Here is a 21,299-nt window from a genome sequence, read left to right as displayed (position 1 = left end):
AAACTAACTGTACACTCTGAAATGTATAGTTAAGTAATATATAGAAACTCTAGCTGATGCATGAGAGGCCTATGAAGCTGCCTGTCAGGAAAACAGACACATCTCCCTACATGGTGCAGTTTTCTTGATATTTGGGAAGGTTTCATTATGCTCCGATACATGTAAATATGCCTAGGAATCTCTATGAACACCAGCAAACATGTAGGTATCTATATTCTAGAATCAGGCATACTAAGCTAGAGAGGAACTTCTGAGGGAGACACCTGTTATTTACCTGTATACAGCACTACTACTAACCACCCTGATTTCCCCTACCAGATCTTGAATTAAGTAGTCTTATTAACAAGCCGTTTACTGCTGTTGCTTTGGCAGCAGCAGACCAGCCTCCATGGAGGAGATTTTCAGCAGCTTACCTGTCACTCTTCTAACTGATCACAAGTCAGATAATGAACTCAGGTTTGCTATTACCCTTTTAAATACACTTGCAAGGGGAAAATAAATCCCACAGGTTAAACGTTTTCTAAGGTCACAGAGAATCAGTAATAAAGAAATAAGAGGCTGCTAAAATTTATGGCCAAAGGACTCTAAGGACTTTTTTGATGAATATTTAATACACAAAGCTTCAGCTTACAGTATAAAAACCACAAGATGTCTGTTTAGAAAGCTGATATCCAACTGTAGTCCATTTTTCTTATTTTTCGTAACTCTTTTTCCTGGGATTTAGACAGTTTACATGTCATCTCTCCTAATAATTCCATGGCACTTGTATCTTCTTGTTCCATTTCAGTAACACCTCTTTCCTCATCTGAATCATCCTCTGTTTTTTCACTTTCCATTTCTACTTCATCAGCAACTTCTTCAGCACTGTGAGACAAAGATGATTAGGAACAACCCAATTAATGAAATTAATGGACACTGTCACATACTATAGTATTACATACTATAGGAAAGAGGCAAGTTATCCTGCAAATAATAAAACATTGTATTTTATTTCTTTTTTTAAATCTCAGGCTACTTACAAACTACTACACTTCACTTGCCATCTCAATTACAAGCCATTTTTCAAACAGCTGTCCTATGTTTTAAGTGAACTTAAACAAAATGTTTTTCTTTCTCCAAATACAATATATAATGTTAAAACAGGCAGATCAGCATTATGTAAGAAGCTATAATCTCTCACTCCCAGAGAATTAGCAACACTGGATACTGTGGTAGATGAGAAAATATTCAAGGCGGCCATTCTTCTCTTTCAAATCTGAAAAAGGTCACTTGGTCTTAAAAATTTCTACAATACCTAGAGTGTTACTAGAAAAGAAGAAGTTTGTTTTGTTGTTGTTGTTTTTAAACATAGGGAGGTGCTTAAAGTGGCTACTCCCTTCTGACTTTGAGTTAAACTTGTGCTGAAGTAGAAAGCACACTTCCAAAGAATTAGATCGAACAGTTATCATTTACAATGTAGTAATTAATAGTATTAATGTAAATGTCTGTTGTATAGATATTTTGGATTTCATTAGGAATGACCTGCATGGCAGAATGTACTGATCTCCTAAAAATCACCTGTTCCAATACAAACTATCACTCACAAAATGTAAATGGTAAAACAAGTATAATACATTAATATTACACTACCAAGGAAAATAAAATTATTTAGCATTAATTGAAAATCAATCTATAGAGTGATATATTCTTGTCATTCTTCAAGAGCCCAATCCTACAGCCCTCATATGTAACTTTAAATGTGCAGTCATACTAATTACCAGTGTCAAAGTACAAGCTCTACATATGCAAATATTTACACAGGCCACTGAACTCCCAAATTCTTCAGTACTGAAACCACACGTAAGTTTCCATATATTTCTTGTTTAGATTTTTGCTGGTGTTTTGTTGATGTGGCAAAAAGACTTTTACTTGTGTCATCCAGTAAGAAAGCTAGCAATACTGGCCAACACAACACAGCAGAACTGATTATACTGCTGTTATGGCAGAATATAAACGCACATGCAAAAACTACTCAAACTGGTGGTTTTTTCTGTGTAAACACTGGCAGCGTAAACAATCCTCTCACTGGGCTTGCAAATTCAGAACGGCAGCCGATAGATACCAATGACACATTTTCACTCTGGCTTGGCAGAGTTTCATTAAACACTTTCAAGAATAGATTGCACAAAAAATGAAAGCATTTAATTGGCTTCAGTGTAAGGGACAAGATATTAATCTTAATATAAGACTACAGTCATAACCCCTGTGCCTGCATTCATTTTCTAGCAGCATACATCAATCTCAGAGGAGCAAGCTACAATACATTTTAAGTACCCATCAAACTACTCCATTAAATTGGGATTAATGCATTATAAGACAAGCTCAGCTAACTAATTGTGTTCACAGTATACACTCGTATTTCGTAGCTTATTTAGGAATGAAATTTGAGGTCTAAACAAACTGTTAAGATTAAACCTAAGGACTAACTTCTTGGTGTATCTAGAAACTGAAACCAAGAATTGTGCAGGAAGTCATCGTAATATTAAATAAAGTTGAGAATCTGACACTTATCCAAACATACCACTAAAAACATTAAATCCCTGAAATAAAAGATAAATTCATAAAGAACACTGAGTACCAAAGGCAACATTTGTGTATGAGCACATTATGCCAAACAACAGCAAAAAGAGCCAGCAGGCTAAATAGCCAGTCTGCATATCTCCCCAAAACTGAGCTGTTCCAAAAAAAAAAACCAAATCACCACCCCCCCGCAAAAAAACCCAACCCAAAAACTTGCCACAATAAAGTGTTCTACTAACTTACATCAATAGATGAAGAGTGTTAGAAAACTGCTTTTACACTTCAAACAAAGATGTACATAATTGAAAATAATAACTAAGGAGAGTTCTTCAATTTTTCTTACCTTTTGTTCTCTTTGGAGATGAGCAGTGAATTAATAAATATAGGACAGAGGAAGGAAGCAGATGGCAAAACATGTGCTGGAGTGTGCAAAAGCTGAAAAGATAAAACAGAAGCTTTACGAAAGCTTTTGTTTGTCATGGCTTTGTTTGTACATTTTACTGTAGTTAGTCCTACCTCTTTGACAGCAGGTGAATCTTGCTTGTGCTTATTATGAACTCGTTTTCCAAGGTCTATATCCTCATGTGATTGCTGACGTCTGTGCTTTCCCAATAGCAAGCTAAATGGGGTCACAGGAAGACTTTCTTCTACTGCCAGCTTTAAAAAGGTGAAAGTTTTAAGTAGAACTTTAGTGTCACAAATCTAAGTTCTATCTCATTTTGAGTTACCAAAATTCAGAATCAACCTACCTGACAAAACTCTACACTCAAATTCAACTCAACTGAACCATATAGCTCTTTGTACTCATTCTCTGTCAGGCATCCTGAGAGTCCTACAGAGATGTACTAAAACTCTCAAGAATCTGGATTCAAGAACACCAGATTTTAGTTGGTTGATGTACCAATTAACTTCCAAATATGGAAGCTGCGGTGTGTGCCAGAAAAACTAAGTATGGCTTTCACATTCCACTTATGACTAAAAGATCATTTATACCCCAGCATCATCTGCCAAGTTATTTAATTATGTAACTGGAAGCAAAACATGTCAACTTCCCTTCTGGCATTTTCCTAGATCAATATACCTTAATCTGAGTACCATATTATTCCCCCACCCTCCAAAGAAACTGATTGCTTATAACCACATTCCCACTGGATTTTGTATTAGAAAGATACTAACTTCTACTTTGATCTATTTTATCTAACCAAATCAATCAAGTGCTACTATTTTATTCTGTTCAGTGGGTATGAAACACTTCTTCAACATGAATTTAAAAAAAAAAAAAAAAAAAAAAAATCAATGTTCCCAGACTACTCCTCCACAGAAGTACATATTGGAATGTAATTTTGAAATTCCTTCTCACTAATAAGTCATAATTGACTGACAATTGTTCATTCTCATCAAAGTGCAGTTCAGGCCACACTCAAGGTTCTAAGTGTTAAAGAAATCAAGATAAGGGAAGAGCTTACTCAAATATCAGCGGTTTTGCTTCATTTGTGTAACCTGAATCCTTTTAGAAAAGTATCATTTTTTTGTTCAGGGGAAACGAGAAAAGGAGGGAGTAGCTTACTAATACTTTTTTTTTTAAAAAAGCTTTTTACAAACAGCAATTCTGTCAATAAGTAAGCAAATATAATTACTGCCCCTTCAACTAAGGGCCTATGACTTCATCTAAGCATCTGGTGTGCATTTTTATGACAGCAAGGAATTTGAGTCTGATGAACTGAACACCAACAGAATTTAACTGCTCTGTACATTTGTGTCAAAACTTTTATAAGAGGTACCTGTTTGCTTGACGGTGTAAGCCTTTCTTCTAGAGACTTTGTGCTAAGCGTCATTAGTTCCTAAAATACAGAATGATGCAGCAGAGTTACAGTATGTGAAACTTCTTTCCCTATTTCCATTCCTTGCCTACAGAAGCTTTTGAATGGCCCAAAAGCTTTTGTCAGTCAAATGGAAGAGGGAAACACATCTCTTCCTCTTTATCTTATAAAGAAACTGAAAGGAAGCAGGAATGGACCTAGAGGCTCTATACAGACATTTTGGGAAAACAAACAAAAACCCCACCCACGCACAAATTACAGGGAAAATTGAGTATCATATGAAACATTTGGATAGTCAGCAATAATACAGCTGCTAGGTGGTTGTTTAAGTTAAACAGCAAAGGCAATTTTCCCAAATTATCTAGTTTCTTGTATTAATGAGGCAGCAGAAACTATTAGAAGTAGAAAACCAGGAAATAATCAATTTTGAACCAAAGTTGTTTCGGCAGTTAAAAACTCTTAATAAAGAACAAAGCATGGCTTACACCACCTTGAAATCACAAAACGAAACCCCTACACTCAACAGCAGAACTCTGAATTTGTATCAATCCACATTCAGGAACCCACTTTTTCCCCAGGAACCACCTGCCAATCACTATTTCTTACCTGTGTATCCGTAAGAAAAAACAGTTGGGATCTTCTTAGCCAATGGTATTTTTCTGAGCCAATTGTTTCAGGTTCGTCCCTTGGAACAAAGGCAGCAAGCTGGATCTTTTCTTTACAAAGGTTTCTCTGGATATAGATTGGCCGTGGCTCGTTTGGTTTAAACACAAACACTGCAAAACAAAGAATGTCTTCTCTTTAAATCATGAAATTCTTACCTTCCTGGACAGCTGTCAAAGCCCTATGTATAACAGCCAGTAAGGGCTGGACAAGATTGCCTTTAAGGACTAGTTTGCAGCAATTATAATTGGATAACCTTACTGCATAATAGAAGGTACCTTTCACAGTACTCCAATCCAGAGCACATACTTGGAAATTAACGTTTCTGTAGAACAGTAGCTCTAGGAAGAATAATCAGAATTTCTAGTCAAAGCTGTAAAACATAGCTGTACAGTTCAACCAGTTTTGCATTTACAGCAGAGGGTCAAGAACATTCAAAGCCCTCACCCAGAGAGCACGGTTAATCCTGTGCTACTTCCTGTACCAGAAACTAACTGTTGGAAGAAAAGATGGGAACCAACATGCTTTACTTGGCTGTTGCTGTCAGACATGCCTCAGTTTTCCACAGGTGCACACATAGACTCAAATCTGTCTTATGGCTTTCATGGGGCTGAATTCTAAGAAAACTTTTTCTAAATTATGCTTTCACAGTTCTAAATTCTACTGACTATTACTTGTCAAAGAAGCCTTTGTACTTACAGCTGGACTCTTTTGAGAGCCATGAGACAGCAGCAATATGTTCTGAAAGGGGATCAGGTTGCAGAACTAAGACATTGAGGTGGGCACTCCATTCCACTGAAAAGCAAACACAGCAACAGCGAGACATAAAAAGAAGGCATTCAGTTCTATCCAACTACTTTGCCAAACAAAAGGTCAAATGGGAATGACACACAGGGCCTTAACCTCTGGAAGAGGCATGCAACTTCATTTATTCCCAGATGAATAAAAATACACAAATACTATCAACTTCTACACAAATGTAGGAAATACTAGCTATTATTGTGTTATCAATCATCTAACTTAGAATTTAGTATGCACATGCACACAAAGCACATCCACGCTGGACAGGATACCATCTTCACTGAAGTATGAAAATCACTACACTTCCACAGGACATTTTGTAGTGGGTCAATCTGGAATCAAACTACAATTATTTTAAGGTTTCATAGTAAATTCAAGTGTTAAATGTTACCACTCTAGCACGTATTTAAGCTGATCTTACATGCACAACTGAGCAGGTTCCAGCAACACAGAAAGCCATAATCAGTGGCACCAATAAGGTACTTGGAACATGTTAGTCTCCCAAAGCAGATGTTCCTACAGAAGTAGAAAGTCAAAACAAGTTAGTGACCTTCAGATTTCATATTGTTTCTCTATTTAGCAACAATTTGTAAGTCACAAAAAACATTCAGTTAAGATTTAGTTCTGATACTTAAATCAGAAGTTTGCTTTTTGCTTTCACCTCTAGTAGTATGAAACTTCAGAGGCAACCACCAGATAGGTCAGGGAGATTTAACAGTATGCATAAATCTATGAAGACTTATATGTTCCTACAACATACTGATTTCAAGGAGTGATTTTATGCTCTCAAGTTACAAACCCATAAGTAATAGTAAGTGTTCACATTGGGACTGGAAAATAAATTCCGTATTTAAGAATTCCTACTATCGCTCTAAGCACTAGAAAGAGAGTAGTAAAAAAAGCAGTTCTTTTTACAGGCTGCTCCAATTGAAGAAAGTGTGTGATTTGTTTTCACTTAATTTCTCATTCTCTTGTTTGAGAACAATAGAACAGCCTTTTGATTGCTAATGCTATAGAAAGTTTTCAAAAAAAGCTAATAAGGGATGGAATTTCTATAAACATAGCCTTTTGAAGTTATGCAATTAACATAATTATCATTACAGTCATTTAATATAGTCCTAGAGTAATTTATTTCCGTTTAATATAGCATACAGTAAAGGCTACAAAAGGAGCAGCTAGCCTGGGAAAAGCTTGCTGCTGGACCAAGCTGTCAAGAGAAGTTTTCTCCACAGATACAGTAAAGATGTGGCTTACATGCCTCCCACGATTTTCCCGCACACCAGTTTTAGAATCATGTTTCTCAATTTCTAATCTTAGAAGAGCAGTATAAACAAAACAGGCTTCATCACACAAAAGAAAAGCTTACAAACATACATGCAAAAACATGGAAGTGAGAAATCTCTGTATCTTTCTATGATTCTTTATGTCAGAGTCTTTAAAACATTGTGACCATGCAATATTTTGCTTTCCATTTTAGGTGTTTCCTGGAAGCAGGTTTATGAAGTACCTCTAACATTACTGCAGTAATGACTTTGAGAAGCAGTTAGAAAAACCTTAGCACTGAAAGAGAATGCTGCGGTAGGTTTGTAGCATTTTCCTGTTTCAGCAATTGTTTAGATACAGAGATCTGGCACAGATATTACGTAGATGAACCAAATAAGGTCACCTATTGCCCTATTTTTTACAAGATTTTCATAAGAAAAGTGATTTATTACCTGGATCAGAAACTGCTCTATATTTGCACAGTCCAAGAAACTTGCTATTAAGGCTGTCCTATTCTTTGAGTCTCTATCTTTTATCTCTACCATCGACTTACGCCATTCCTCATTATCCTTACACAATGGAATGGTATCTAGACCTTCAGGATGTCTTTTATCTTGACAGCATACAATGGAGCATGCTGGGACAGTCTGCCAAGGGATCAAGATATGTATTTTATGATACAGCTAATAAGGTCAATATGCCTTCATGGTTTATTGATATAATTTCTATTTGTATGCATGTGTACATGAATAGAGAACAAACTTCCTATATTTATACTTTTTCAGTACTTTGATTCACTCCTAGATTAATGGGAAAAAGAGAAGGGCTATTAACACACTACTGTGTGCCCAATGATACATGTTTGTGTATGGAGGTACAGGAGTCATAAGTAGGTAAGAAGATGAAACTGCAAAGCCTGGTCTTGTTATTTTTAACAGTAAGTTACCAATGACCCAGAAGCCATTTTAGAGTCTTTTCTATATATGAACTCAAGACTGTTAAATTCAATGTTAATGTGAATACATACAAGGTCTTGGACTACTATGAATTGATTCTTTCTGTTTTGAGAGTTCAAGAAAGACATAAAAAAACCAGATAAAAAACATACCTTATTTTTCCAGGTGGATGGCAAAACGTACACTTAAGATCCCAAGTAACTGAATCCCATACAGTGACAGTTTCTTCAAAGCTAACAGCAAGCAAAGAGCCATCTTCTGAGAAACAGCAGTTAGTAGCTTGGTAGTTGTGGTAGCTGCCTACAAAGTCACAGCTCCAGCTCACACTTTGCTGTGCTGCATTAAATAAACAAGCTAGTTAATTCAAGTCTGTACATGAAGAAAGAAGAATTCAAGTATTAGGGCTGCAAAATAGGCTCAAGAGCAAAATAGTTTTGTTTCAGAAGGCTTACATTTTTTAAGAGTACAGAGACTCTGTCCTGTTCTAGTACAAGAAACATCCAGTAGGTTTTCCATTTGTCCTCAGTTTTGCATTTGAACAGTGAATCCTGAGATTGACATGGTACAATATTCATGTTTACTTTGCCAACTACATTAACTGTGCTCTCAAATAAGCAGATGTTAGATAAAAGAAAAAAGATACTGAAGTAGAGTCAACATTTAGGGTTCTGAAACATATTGTTTTTTTTAAAAATGTAGCAAGAACATGAGCATTACTAAAATTTGAACACAGGTTGCATTTGAGTCCAACAAAGCTCATGGTTCATTTACATAAAGTTTGAGGATCACAAAGTGACGTATCAGCATGCTTAACCTGCCAGTGCATTCAGTTGCGATACCTTTCCCATTGTTGGTAATTACCATGAAATAAACAGAAGCGAAGTGATGTACTTACCACATAACTTACATTTCCCAGTATAAATAAATTCATACAGCATGCTTTTGAAACATACGAATAGGATGAGGAAAGAAAGGAAAATAAATTCACCCTATGCTAAGATATCCTTTATATAATGGCTACAAGTTGATGATTAAAAGACCTGCCTGTAAAAAACAGCCAGAAACAGTTCACTACTTTAAACTGCATGGCACCATCTAGAGGCACAGCGAGAGATCTGCTGCAAATAAACACATGACAGAGTGTATTCTACTAGGAACTAATTAGTTTATTAATACTTGCTGCACAGAAGCTGAATCTTTCCACCTGAGCATTCCTATGCTGCCTCCACTGGGCAAATACACCACAGAAGTCAGCACTAATTTGTACTTTTACACATGCCAAGAAACAGAACTCTGTTTAACAGTCACTTAAAAAACAAACCAAAAATACATCCCCCCCCCGCCCCGGCAAAGAGGCCAGTCAGCAGATACAAAACTATCGTGTTGAAGGAGACAGACCCCATTAGGTTTCATCCCCAGCCCACACTGTACTCAAGATCAAAAGTATCTGCTCATTAAGTTAAGATATAATCCAGGCTCAGAATCATTTACAAACAAAAAGGAAAAACAAAAAAACCCCACTCTTTCAGATACCACTGAGGGAGCTGCTATTAAGTAAATATATGCATAAATCCTAGTAAATGAATACAAGCTTTTGTTTTTCTTCTCACGAGCAGCCACTGTTATGGAGCAAACAGCTTTGAAAGAGAAAGTCAATTTGGCAAAGTAAGTTTGCCAAATGAAAATCTTAGTAGTTCAAAACTACTTCTGAACATGTTCTCACCTGCCCACAAAAACACAAACCAAACTGCAAGCAGTTCAGCAAGACCACTACTGCATCTATTTGGGAACACGAAAAGATAAGACACCCAAGTGGCAAGAAAGTTCCAACTCACTTAAGCGTGCCTGGCACTGTAATAACATTTAAGTAAAAGGAAATTAAGAAGCAGGAAACCTTTTGTATTTCACATCCAAAGGCATACAGGGTAATACACATCCCTCAGATGTTCTGTTTCAAACAAGTGAACATCAGCATGCACTCCAAGAGATGAAATTTGGTTACTTGAGTATCTTGGAAGTGGATCCTAAATATCCATTCTAGGGCATTCAAATATCTAATGGGAAGGAAGGATGTAAAAAAAATGAACTCTGAAGGGGTGGAGCTGCAGAATGGCAAAATGCTATCATTTTACACTAAGTCAACTAAAACAGAATGACACATTTCTGCATCCTGCTCCCTTGACCAGAAATCTCAAATAAAAAGACTTCCCAGAGGAATAACAAAATCCATTTTCCTAGCATGGAAAAATCATTACCAGAAATAATCCTTTAAACAATCAACACAAGCTGCCATTCCCTTCTGCAGCAGGCTCAGCAAGGTCTTTGCTATTTCAGGAACCTCCGTATCAGTCCATAATACTGCAAAACTATGAGAGAAATTCACCACAGAGGATGTTCAGGGGAACACAGTACTCCATGCAACAGCAGAAACAGAGAAATGCATGGGCCTTGAGGGCCTAGTTCTGAAAGAATGAAGTTAGGATCAGAATTTCTATAGCATGTTACAAGGTGGCAAGTAAGAGTAAGTTATGTTTTGACCATACCTACCTTCTGGATCAGTGTCTTCTACCATCACCCAGACTTTAAACACACAGTCTCTGCCAGCTGTTACCAGTATCAGAGAGTCATCTTCCAATTCATCCATCTCACGAAAGCACATGTCTGTTATGTGGTCCTCATGGGGCATATTTATTCTAGTGTTCAGCTTAAAGCTATAGGAAAAGAAAATAGAAGCTTGCTGTTTTATTTCATTTGGAACTTGGGGAAGATTTACATTTAAGATGATTCTGGAAGGGGCAGGGAGACGAAGAATCAAAGAAACTTCTGTCTAATTAGATAGCTAAATGGTATCGCATTTACAGATCAGATTTCCCTAATAACTTCCGTACAGCAAGAGACATTGTAGCCCAGCACCGAGAAAAGATTATCACTAAGCAAGCATCACTCTCAAATATTCAGTCTGAACTCTGGGCAGTCTTTCCAGTACTTAGAATATCCATCACATAGCTACTATATAGTAAAAAATATATACACATATATATATATTTTTTTTGTAAATAAAAAAATCAGGGAAGTATATAAACCAGATGCATATGTTGAAAATCAGGGAAGTATATAAACCAGATGCATATGTTGACTAAAAAAAAAATAATCAACAATAAAGTCATAATCTTCTGTACCCTAGAAGAACTAATCAATTAATGATGGATTAGACAAAGGTGGGAAAACTGAACAAGCTATAGAACCATTCTGCCAAGTCCATGATTTTTAATACCAAGTAAATATGTGAATTTAAGTCCTATGTTTAAAATTGCCTGGCTGATCAATATAAGTAAATTAGATTCAGAGCAATTATTTCCAATCTGTATTTATGTCAGCTCTGTGCATTGTTTCAGATGTGCGTAGCATGCATGGCGAACTCTCCCTAGGGTCTTCCCTAGGATTTTATTAGTTGGTCTGGAAAACTCTGCCTTCGCAAAACAAAGCCTGTGTAAATAATTGTGTGATACTTTTGATTTTGACACGTAGAAGGCCAGCTCTATTATTGTTACCTTTGTGTTTCTTCATCATAGAACCACAGCTTCAATTGTAACTCAGGGTCAGTTACTTCTTCTCTCTCTTCTACTGTTGCTAACCACTTGCCTTGTGCACTAAACGCAACTTTTACCAAGTCAGCTTGGTTTAAACCTGCCTGATTAATGTATTGTCGTTGCACAATATCCAACTGCAAAACAACAAGGCCAAAATTAAATTTCAAAATTCAAGTGTAGGTTTGGAGATATCATTCATAAAACCATGGGAAAAATGTTCTGAAAGGACAGATTAGAACTGAATGGGCTGTGGCATAAAAAAAAGGCAGGGAAAGCATAACTATGATATGTACATTCCACAATAATGTTAACAGGAGCACACTGTTTTGATATTTATTCAACTATTAACATTCAGCTATGCTTAACAAGTAAAAGAAGTTTGCCCTAAAGCTGAAAACATCTCAGCTTGAAATCTAGTCCCATGGTATAGCTGCTGGCTTTTTTTCCTGTTTGCCATATTAAGTCTTCAAATAAATTCTGACGCATAACTTACTTGATTGAATAAGTTAAAGTTTTAGTACAAGCCCATCCAACTTACACTGAACAGCTGTTGGTCACTCTGGAGACAATAGAACTGCAAGTGGCCAGGCTCTCCATTCAGGACCAAAGCTTTGGTTCTAGGATCAACCACTAGACCAGTTTTGACATCTGTACCTGGCAATAAAAATCAGATGACAAATGACCTAAGATGGGAAGTGACACATTCTGTCCTCTAAGTGGAAGATAAATTTTATTGCACTTACTTTTGATTAGCCCTTGAATACTTTTGCAAAATCTTAAGTTGCTGTTGATTATTGTAATTCCTGAAAGGAAAAGCAGATGAAATCTTGCAAAAGGCTTCTGCAATGTAACCACATCTCATGGTGGGGAAGGGACCATAACCAACTGTACTTAATCCTATAAATGTATACTTTTCTCAATTTATGACACCCCTACATTAAGGTGGAAAGCCAACTTAGAGCAGCCACCAGGCAAATTCACAGAACTGATGAAAGAGCAAAAGATTACTTCAAGCACCTGTTCTTTCAGGTCAATATTGAACTTTTATGTAGTACCTAGTTGATTCATCTGAGATTAACAAAATAAAGCTCATACAGATTTGCATTCTGTTTTGCATTAAATGATACTTAAAATATGTTTTGGCTTACTGTTGTCTGTATGCAAGGTGCAACAGAGCGTGCCATCAGATGACATGGAGATGTACTCAATAGCAGATCCCAAACGAGGAAGGAAATCCTTCTGACAGTCTGATTCATTGTGCCACAGAACTAGAACAGACTCAACTCCGCCACTCAGCAAGCTGGTTCCTTTTCCGGTAATAAAAATGCAGTTACAGGTTTTGCTTAAAAAAATATCATCAGCATAGGTGTTTACAATGACAGACAAACATAGGTTTCTCAAAAACCTTTCTTAAACTGCTACATACAACGCAATTTTCCTCATATCTAGCCTGGGCAACACAAATAGATACATTTCTCATTATCCCATGTTAAAATTTCTAGAAAAACTAGTAACAAGAAAAAAAAGTAACAAGAATTTGTGCCTATAGTAAAATTTAAACTATGCTTTGGAGTAGTAGATCCCATTACTTTCTGAATCAGCTGAGTATTTGTGTTAGAAGTAGAACAGTTCAGCTGTATTCCATCAGAATTACTCTGCAGTAAAAAAAACATCCTAAGGAGAATAGTTCAGATCACACAATTCAGATAAAAGTTAACTGTATTTTTGTCACTAGGTTTGAGCTCGGACAAGACTGGCTTTTTCTATTTGGATACAAGTAAGACTCTGGCAAGAACTCATCCGTATTACTGATGAGAGGAGCAGGGGAAGGGAGAGTGGAGGTGGGGGAAAAGAGGTAAGAGGAGGGGTTAGATTTTACATTCTACCACAGAAGGTAGATATTTGTCATTATGAATGCCAATCAGAATATATAAAAAAAAATAACAACTGTTTCCATTTTTATTTTAGATCCTTCCTGGAAATATTTAAAATTCTAGAAATTAATTTGTTAGTAAGTGGACAAACTCAAACTTCTATTGATTTTTCCCTCCCTGCTGCAGCTCTTCGACTTTGAGAGGTTTAATTGTTTGTTGGGCTATTTTTCCACTGTTTTTTCTGGTTTTTACTCACCTTCCATAGAAAAAGCTAGATCCATGACAGTATCATGATGCCAGTGCAGTGTCGAAAATGTGTAGTCTTTCTTGTGGTAGAAATTTCTCCTATGTGGGGAGGAACAGAATAGTTCTTTAAGCACAACATCAACAACAGGGCAAACGAAAGGAAATATTGAATTGAATCAAGTATACCATCCTCTCCTCTAACTTCCAGACTAGAGTTTCTGGTATGCTCAAGTGATACAAAGCGAGGGAAAGAACCACGCTAGCAGGTTTTCAGCACCTTCCTGGTGCACACCGTGCATCTTAGACATACTGAGCAACTCGGCAAGCATATTGTTCTTAACCACGCAGTTCCATTAGTGTGCTCTCTCTCCAGGACTCTACTTGCCCATAAAGAGTTACTTCAGCTGCTCCTGCATTACCCTTTTCAAATACAGTTTAGATTTGTGGAGCATAGCTTAACAGGAATATTTTCCTATTTGACATTAAACTGAAGCTGTACCCTGAAGTCAATGTCAGTACTGCAGCTTCCCAGGGCCTTCCTCATTACGACTTCTGAAAATGGCAACACTAAGGACAAATTAGACTGCTTTGCTCAGGTTTCACTTAATTCCTATAGTCACATCAGTTTATAGGGTACACAGTTGAATCAAAATGTGCATACCAGAGGCGAATCTTTCCATCAGCATGGCCAGTTGCAATACAATCCTCTGTAGGATGGCATGCTATGCAAGTGAAGTGATTGTTTCCGCTTTTTGTCTTTATTGCGCTTACAGAAAACCTTCAAGAGTTAAGAAAGTACCTTTAATTAGATCAGGGGTTATTTATTTTTTTTTTAAACAAAGCTTCAAAAAGATCAGAAAATGCATATAAAACCAATTCTGACTAGTAAAGTTAAACATTTTCAAGTTGTCAAAATTACAGTCACTCTCCAAAGAGTAGTGATGGATTTATTTCTCTTTATTTCACTAGTTCTTTGCCTTCAATCAAGCTGAAAGATTTTTCCTTCTTTCTCTCTCTCTCTTTCTTCTTCCCCTCCTGTCCCTGTTTTGGCCCTGACTAAACTGTCACTTGTTTCAGTCCAGCATCAGCCTAAGCATTTACCTGAAAAAAATACATGCCTGAGCTGAAAAGATAAGCTACTAATGCCAGTGCAGCACCACTGTCTGCCTCTACCGGAAGCTTCTTATATAGTGACTACATACCAAATGGTTGCTGACAAATATAAAATAATGTGTGCACACATCACCAGTTAACAAACATTTATGATTTATTGGACTGAATCAATACCTGACATTTTCATTCTTACCTGTTCAACTGTTTCCGTTTAAAAAAAAACACTTGGAGATTAACCTCTTTCACTGATGCCACATATTCACCCTGTTACAGCAAAACAACAACTTAGGCCATACAGATTATGTTCTTACACATGAATGTAAAAAAAAGTTTCACAATAAAGTACTTAAAATTGGAAATAACATATAAGCTGACGTTAAGTAAATATTTTCCTATTATAAGTGTTCTTTTTTTTTTTTAATAAAAGAAAGCATAGGTCTTACACAGATTCATTTAACTTCAGTTTTGTTTCAGTGCTGCTGTGCTTGTATAAAAACATAAACAGCCTATAGTTCATTTGAGAGGAAAAAAAACCCCAACCAACCAACACCCAACAGAAATAAAAAACCCCAAAAGTGAATATACTTCTCTTCCAAACGCAATACGCTTCGGTGATGCATCCACACCATCCAAAACCACTGACAATTCCTTGGCTTCCAAATCTTGGCCTGCTGCTTTTGTCAGCTTAACTGAGACCAGTTGGAATGTATCTGACCAAAGAAAAATCTGTTCAGAAGGCTTTTATGAACAAGTTTATGTACGTCCCTTACAAAGAGGATCTGCACCTCTTCTACCTTAAAAGTAACATGTTAGTACCTTCCAAAATTTTTTATAAGTTTGAAAAAGTTTGTAATACCTTTCAAAAAATAACTGTTTCAAATATTTTGATTCAAACAACAGCATTGAAGATTGAGGACTAGGTAGTGGATACCAGTGCAACTGTAAGCAGAAACCAAGCAAAGTTGCACAACATTTGCTCTTGCTCCAAAGTGATATTCGTAGCAATATAGTTAAGAGTAGGGTCAAGCTGTATTTTTATTTATTTCAGACAAAATTCTAGGGAAAAAAATATTTAAGCATACTGTTAAATAGGACAAGTCTACTCATATTAATACTACTTAAGGTGGAAGAGTAGTGTCAAGTACTATAGCACACCCTCTATCACGGTAAGCACTGCTTAAAGATTTACTGCATCTACCGCATCGGATACATACAGTATATGCTTCCAAAGTGAAGACAGGCAATCTTCTAGACAAATATTAAAAAAACAGATGTCATAAAATGAAAACAGAAAAAGGTACAAAATGCAAGACTGCAGACATCTGTGTATTGGCTTCGTGTGGCAAGGTTTTGGTAGCGGGGGGGGTGTGTGTGTGTGTGGAATTACATGGGTGGCTTCTGTGAGAAGTTGCTGGAAGCTTCCCCTGTGTCTGATAGAGCCTGTACCAGCCGGTTCTAAGACGGACCTGCCGCTGGCCAAGGCCGAGCCAATCAGCGACAGTAGTAATGCCTCTGTGATAACATTTTTAAGAAATGTTATCATTTCATTTCTAATGTTAACATTTTGAGGAAAAAAAGTTGCTGGGATGAACAGAAACAGCAGCTGGAGAAAGAGCGAGAACATGTAAGAGAAACAACCCTGCAGAACCCCGGGTCAGTGAAGAAGGAGGGGGAGGAGATGCTCCAGGCGCCAGAGCAGAGATTCCCCTGCAGCAGCCCATGGTGAAGACCCTGGTGAGGCAGGCTGTCCCCCTGCAGCCCATGGAGGTCCACAGTGGAGCAGATATCCACCTGCAGCCCATGAAGGACCCCACACCGGAGCAGGTGGGTGCCTGAAGGAGGCTGTGACCCTGTGGGAATCCTGCACTGGAGCAGGCTCCTGGCAGGACCTGTAGATCTGTGGAGAGAGGAGCCCACGGAGAAGGTTTTCTGGCAGGACTTGTGACCCTGTGGGAAGCCCGCACTGGAGCAGTGTGCTCCTGGAGGACTGCATGCTGTGCAAGGGACCCATGCTGGAGCAGTTGGTGAAGAACTGCAGCCCGTGGGAAGGACCCATGTTGGAGAAGTTTGTGGAGGACTGTCTCCTGTGGGTGGGACCCCACGCTGGAGCAGAGGAAGAGTGTGATGAGTCCTTCCCCTGAGGAGGATGAAGCAGCAGAAAATAACATGTGATGAACTGACCGTAAACCCCATTCCCCAACCCCCTGTGCCGCTGGGGGGGGGGGGGGTTGGTAGAGAATCCGGGAGTGAAGTTGTGCCTGGGAAGAAGGGAGGGGTGGAGGGAAGGTGTCCTGAGATTTGGGTTTATTTCTCATTACCGTTCTCTGGTTGATTTGTAATAAATTGAGTGAATTTTCCCCAACTGAGTCTGTTCTGCCCATGACGGTAATTGGTGAGTTGATCTCTCCTGTCCTTATCTTGACCCACAAGCCCTTTGTCATATTTTCTCTCCCCTGTCCAACTGAGGAGGGGCAGTGATAGAACAGCTTTGGTGGGCATCTGGCATCCAGCCAGGGTCAACCCACCACAGTCTGTCTCAGGATTTAAGAAATAGTTTAAAAAGTAATATATTAAAGCGTGTTCTTGCAGCATACCATTCACCCATGTGACAGTAGCTTAGACATAGAATGACTTAGATGAGAAGGATGATGCTAATCATACTGTACCTCTTTCACCACTCTTTGGAATTACAACAAACACTGAGTCCTCGGAACTAGCAAGAGCGTACAGTGCCAGAAGTTTGGATCCTACAGTGAAAGTCTGAAGAAAAAAATAAGGGAAGGAGGTCAACAACTACTACACTCATGCGTATGGTTTTCAACAGTGAATAATGCTAAGTTTCTATAGTAAACACACCTGCTTTAAAGAAACCTTGGTGTATTAATTAAAATTCTCGATTCTAACACACACAAAAAAAGACCTTTATTCTATTAAGGACTAATACAAATGTTAAAACAGTACTAATAAAGTGTAAGAGATCAGATTTACTGAAAAACCTGGAAGTATCTTACCCCTCTGCCTCTATTTAGCAGAAAATGGGAGCAACAGGACAGTTAGCAGCCCACGTTTTCAAGCCGTCATATCAATTCCTATTGGCGTATCACAAACTGCAGCGCACTGCCTAAGAGCTACACCGGACTCTGAACTGCAGCAAGTAGCAAAGTTAGTATGTCAGTTCATATCCCATCTTTTTCCCCAAAAGATTCTGCATCATCATGAATTTCTGCAGCGACACAGACATCAATTGCCACATTCTATTACTGCCAAAAATAGATGGTTTTCAGGCTGTGTTAATGGCAGACCAACACATCTCAAGACTGATTTGTGCCCATTTGTAGTAACAGCTGCAGAAATCCTTATTATACTACCAATGGATCAAGAAGAATTTTGACATGTGCTCAACAGGAATAACTCAACATACTTTAATGGGAATCCCATCCATGAAGTCCCACAGCTTAATGCTGCCATCAAGAGAGGAAGAATAGAGCTGAAGAAAAAAAAAAAAAGAAAAAAGTTAATGTAATATATCAAAGCCAGCTTTTACATAAAATCACAGCTTAAAAGTTGAAGGATTGATGAATAGAACTGCAATTCTGAGTGGCTGAATCATCAGAAATACAGGACACAGACCAGCTTTCTGAGGCCTTCAAATAAAGAGCGATGCAAATTAAACACTACTGTTCTAGTTTGCAATATACATTTTCATAAAGTGTGAAAGAAACAACAGGTATTTGGTTTTAATCGCTTGAGACTAACTGAGTATGCACACATACCCATTATGTGAACACCTATTAACATTTGCATCAGATTTTGCATAGATAATATGCAGATACAGTCCATCTGGGCAAATAATTCTTGTTTATATATGGACACCAAAAAAACCCAAGCAAACTGAGAGCCAGAGCAGGAGCAGCAGCAAACAGGGAAGGCAGGCTGCTGGTAGGCAGAGAGCCACCGGGCAAACTAAAGGGGTTTAGTCAAATCTACGTCTGTATCAGCAGCTAGAGAGGGGGAAACAGCAATCACAGCGAGCGTTGTCAATTTTCCCACGTGCTCCTCTTCCCCCTCGAATCATCCAAAAACCGGAATTTTTGCTCCTGTTTCCATTTTGCTGTCGTCCCATTCAACGAGTGTAATCCACGCGACGCTTCACCTTTTTATTTGCGGAAAACAGGCATAACGTTTACCTTCTGAGGCAGATTTTGGACAACCGTCAGCTCAACCGTGCTATATTCGCTTCCAGCTCGTTCTCAATTTCCAGCCAACCCCCCCAACACCCGGGACAGCCCCCGCAGAGGCACGTAAGCCCGGCCGAGGGGGGGCAGAAGCACCCCCAGCACCCCCTACTGCCAGACCTCCTCCCCCCCCGCCGCCCCGAACCTGCATGTGGTTGTGGGGGTTCAGCTGGACGCCCGTCACCAGGTCGGCGTGGCCCCCCATCACCCGCAGTGTCTCCTCGGTGGCCACGCTGTACATCTTCACGAAGTCGCCGGCGGCACATAGCAGGTACCTGGAGGGGGAGGAAAGCCGTCACCCCGCCGCCCGCGGGAGAGGGGGGTGGCGAGCGGCAGGCCGCGGCGACGCCAGCTCAGGAGCCCCCCTCAAGGCTGGAAGGCCCCGAGCCCGGTCCCGGTCCCGGTCCCGGCCCCGGCCCCGGCCCCGGCCCCCACTTGCTTGGAGTCGGCGGAGAAGACGGCTCTGGCACCGTGGAGAGTGCTGCCGCCGCACCGCACCACGCGGAGCGTCGCCGGCGCCACCATCTTCCCTCGGCGGAACCCCCGACCTTTCACCCCCGGCGAGGGCGGCCGCTCTCGCCCCACCCTCCACCGCGACTCTATGGTGCCCGGGCTCCTCGCTCGGTTCCGCCCGCCTCCGGCATGGCGGCCTCGCGCCGGCGCTGGTTGGCTCCTCGGGCCGCAGGCGCGCGCGGAGGGCGGTGCTGCGCGTGCGCTCTCGCGGCGCTTGAGGGCGCTCCGCCGCCCGTTAACGGCTGGCCGGGCGTTCCCCTCGGGGGCGGCGCGGGACGGTGCTCCCGCCGCCCGCGGGGGAGAGCCCGGCCGTCCGCCGAGCCCAGCCCTCCCGCAGAAGCCTCCCCTGGCCTCGGTCGCCCTCCTCCCTTCCCGCGCTGGAGGGACGGAGGGGAGCGCTGGAGCAGGAATGCGCTCGGCTCCGCTGGTGGCTGGTGTCGGCCGGCGGGCGCCTGCAGGTGCGCGGCACCCCTCGTCCGCTCGAAGTCACCCGAGCACTCGGGTCTCTTCTGGTCCCCGGGGGGTGGCTGCTGAACCGAAGCTACCGAGGGTTGGGCAGGCTGCCGGGTTGGCTGCAAGGGAAAGCCCTCCGGCTGGGTCTGGGATTGGCGCGGGTGCGACAGTCTGAGGGGAAAACCACATACCTCCCTTGCTGAAGTGGGCAGAAAAGGCTGAGCAGAAGAAATGGATAGGTATGCTTTGTGAAAACCTCAGCTATTCACTGACTTGGACGACTCGTGAGTTTGCTGAGTGGCGGAGAACATGATGTCCTCACGTCTGTAGGAAAACGGTCAGAAGCGATTTGAACGTCTGGAATAAGGCATGATTTATGCTGTCTGGGCCCTTCACTTCTGCTTTAGAATAGTAGTTACAATTCTTGCACAGCTGTGCATCTTTGGCTGCTGTTTACACTATTGAAACAATCTCTGGTATGCTTGTAATTGATTTCTAAACAGTCCCGCTTAAAACAACCACAAGAGTAACAGGTGTATGCCGGAGGGCTAGATGCGATTACCCTGCTGTAGGCCAAGTTATGTGCTTTCCGTAATGGCTGATTTAGTTCTAGTTTGGAGGTTAAGTGAGGATCACGTGGGCAGATTAGCGTACGTATTGGAGTATTGTAGTTATAGGGAACTGGGTATGGGCGTGAGGGAGCATAATGCATCCGGAAACTTGGCTCCTAATCTCAAATGCTTTAACAGTTAAACAGCATGCGCTTTCTGGAGCTGAGAGCAGAATTTACAAGTTCTGCCTAATTACAGCTGTTGGGCTTAGCAGCTGTGTCATTCTCTCCTTCTGGGATTTTAGAAAGTGAAGGCAGATGCACTCTAATGTTCTTCCTGTGTGGGACAGTATGACATGACTGAGTTCTGAGCCACAGGTACTGAGTAAAGCCAGAGTTCTAGCATAGGGGGGGAGGGGGAGTCAAGGTCTCTAGGAAAAGATAGCCCCTTAAATTTAATCCACGTTAATTATGTGAATGGGAAAAGTCATCTTATCTCTTTAGTCCAAGCCTACACTGAATCTAGTCAAGCCTAGTTAAAACCGAGAAACTTGGCCTGTTTAGCTTTTGTCTTGAAGAAGAGGAAAGGCAAATATCTTGTGCATCTTAATGCATATGCTTTTATTATACTGTTGTAATGCACATTTCATTTTATCATTTTAA

At 40.1% G+C, this 21,299-nt stretch overlaps 1 protein-coding gene across 2 annotated transcripts; it reads right to left on the bottom strand.

Moving 5' to 3' along the window:
• Positions 1-553: 553 nt before the first annotated feature.
• On the bottom strand, positions 554-19,729 carry WDR75 (WD repeat domain 75). 2 transcript variants are annotated; one of them, XM_049815538.1, is made up of 21 exons: positions 19,560-19,729; positions 19,266-19,395; positions 18,307-18,372; positions 17,552-17,645; positions 15,471-15,595; positions 15,079-15,149; positions 14,434-14,550; positions 13,783-13,871; positions 12,801-12,959; positions 12,396-12,455; positions 12,191-12,306; positions 11,614-11,786; positions 10,610-10,773; positions 8,215-8,398; positions 6,265-6,359; positions 5,742-5,837; positions 4,986-5,155; positions 4,341-4,400; positions 3,076-3,216; positions 2,903-2,994; positions 554-864 (listed from the first exon to the last, which is right to left on the bottom strand). In XM_049815538.1, exons 1-21 carry the CDS (start codon positions 19,643-19,645, stop codon positions 657-659), a joined length of 2,496 nt encoding a protein of 831 aa, XP_049671495.1. In that variant the 5' UTR covers positions 19,646-19,729; the 3' UTR covers positions 554-656. The 2 variants fall into 2 exon arrangements, with proteins under 2 accessions (XP_049671495.1, XP_049671505.1); XM_049815548.1 differs by having other exon boundaries at positions 19,556-19,644.
• Between the last annotated feature and the right edge of the window lie 1,570 nt (positions 19,730-21,299).

The sequence above is a fragment of the Accipiter gentilis genome, chromosome 1 (assembly GCF_929443795.1).
Source record: "Accipiter gentilis chromosome 1, bAccGen1.1, whole genome shotgun sequence".
Classification (NCBI taxonomy): Eukaryota; Metazoa; Chordata; class Aves; order Accipitriformes; family Accipitridae; genus Astur; species Astur gentilis.
Note: the sequence above shows the minus strand (reverse complement) of the source record. Positions and strands in the feature narration are given on the sequence as shown.

Bases quoted from the DNA above. Each gene is read 5' to 3' on its own strand.
- WDR75 (XM_049815538.1), bottom strand. From the start codon at position 19,645: ATGGTGGCGCCGGCGACGCTCCGCGTGGTGCGGTGCGGCGGCAGCACT. The intron at 15,150-15,470 runs GTATATTCACTT...TTGCTGTAACAG, and splicing joins GTATTGCGTTTGGAAGAGAA to GGTGAATATGTGGCATCAGT. The intron at 13,872-14,433 runs GTATGCACATTT...CTCCCCACATAG, and splicing joins GATGGAAAGATTCGCCTCTG to GAGAAATTTCTACCACAAGA.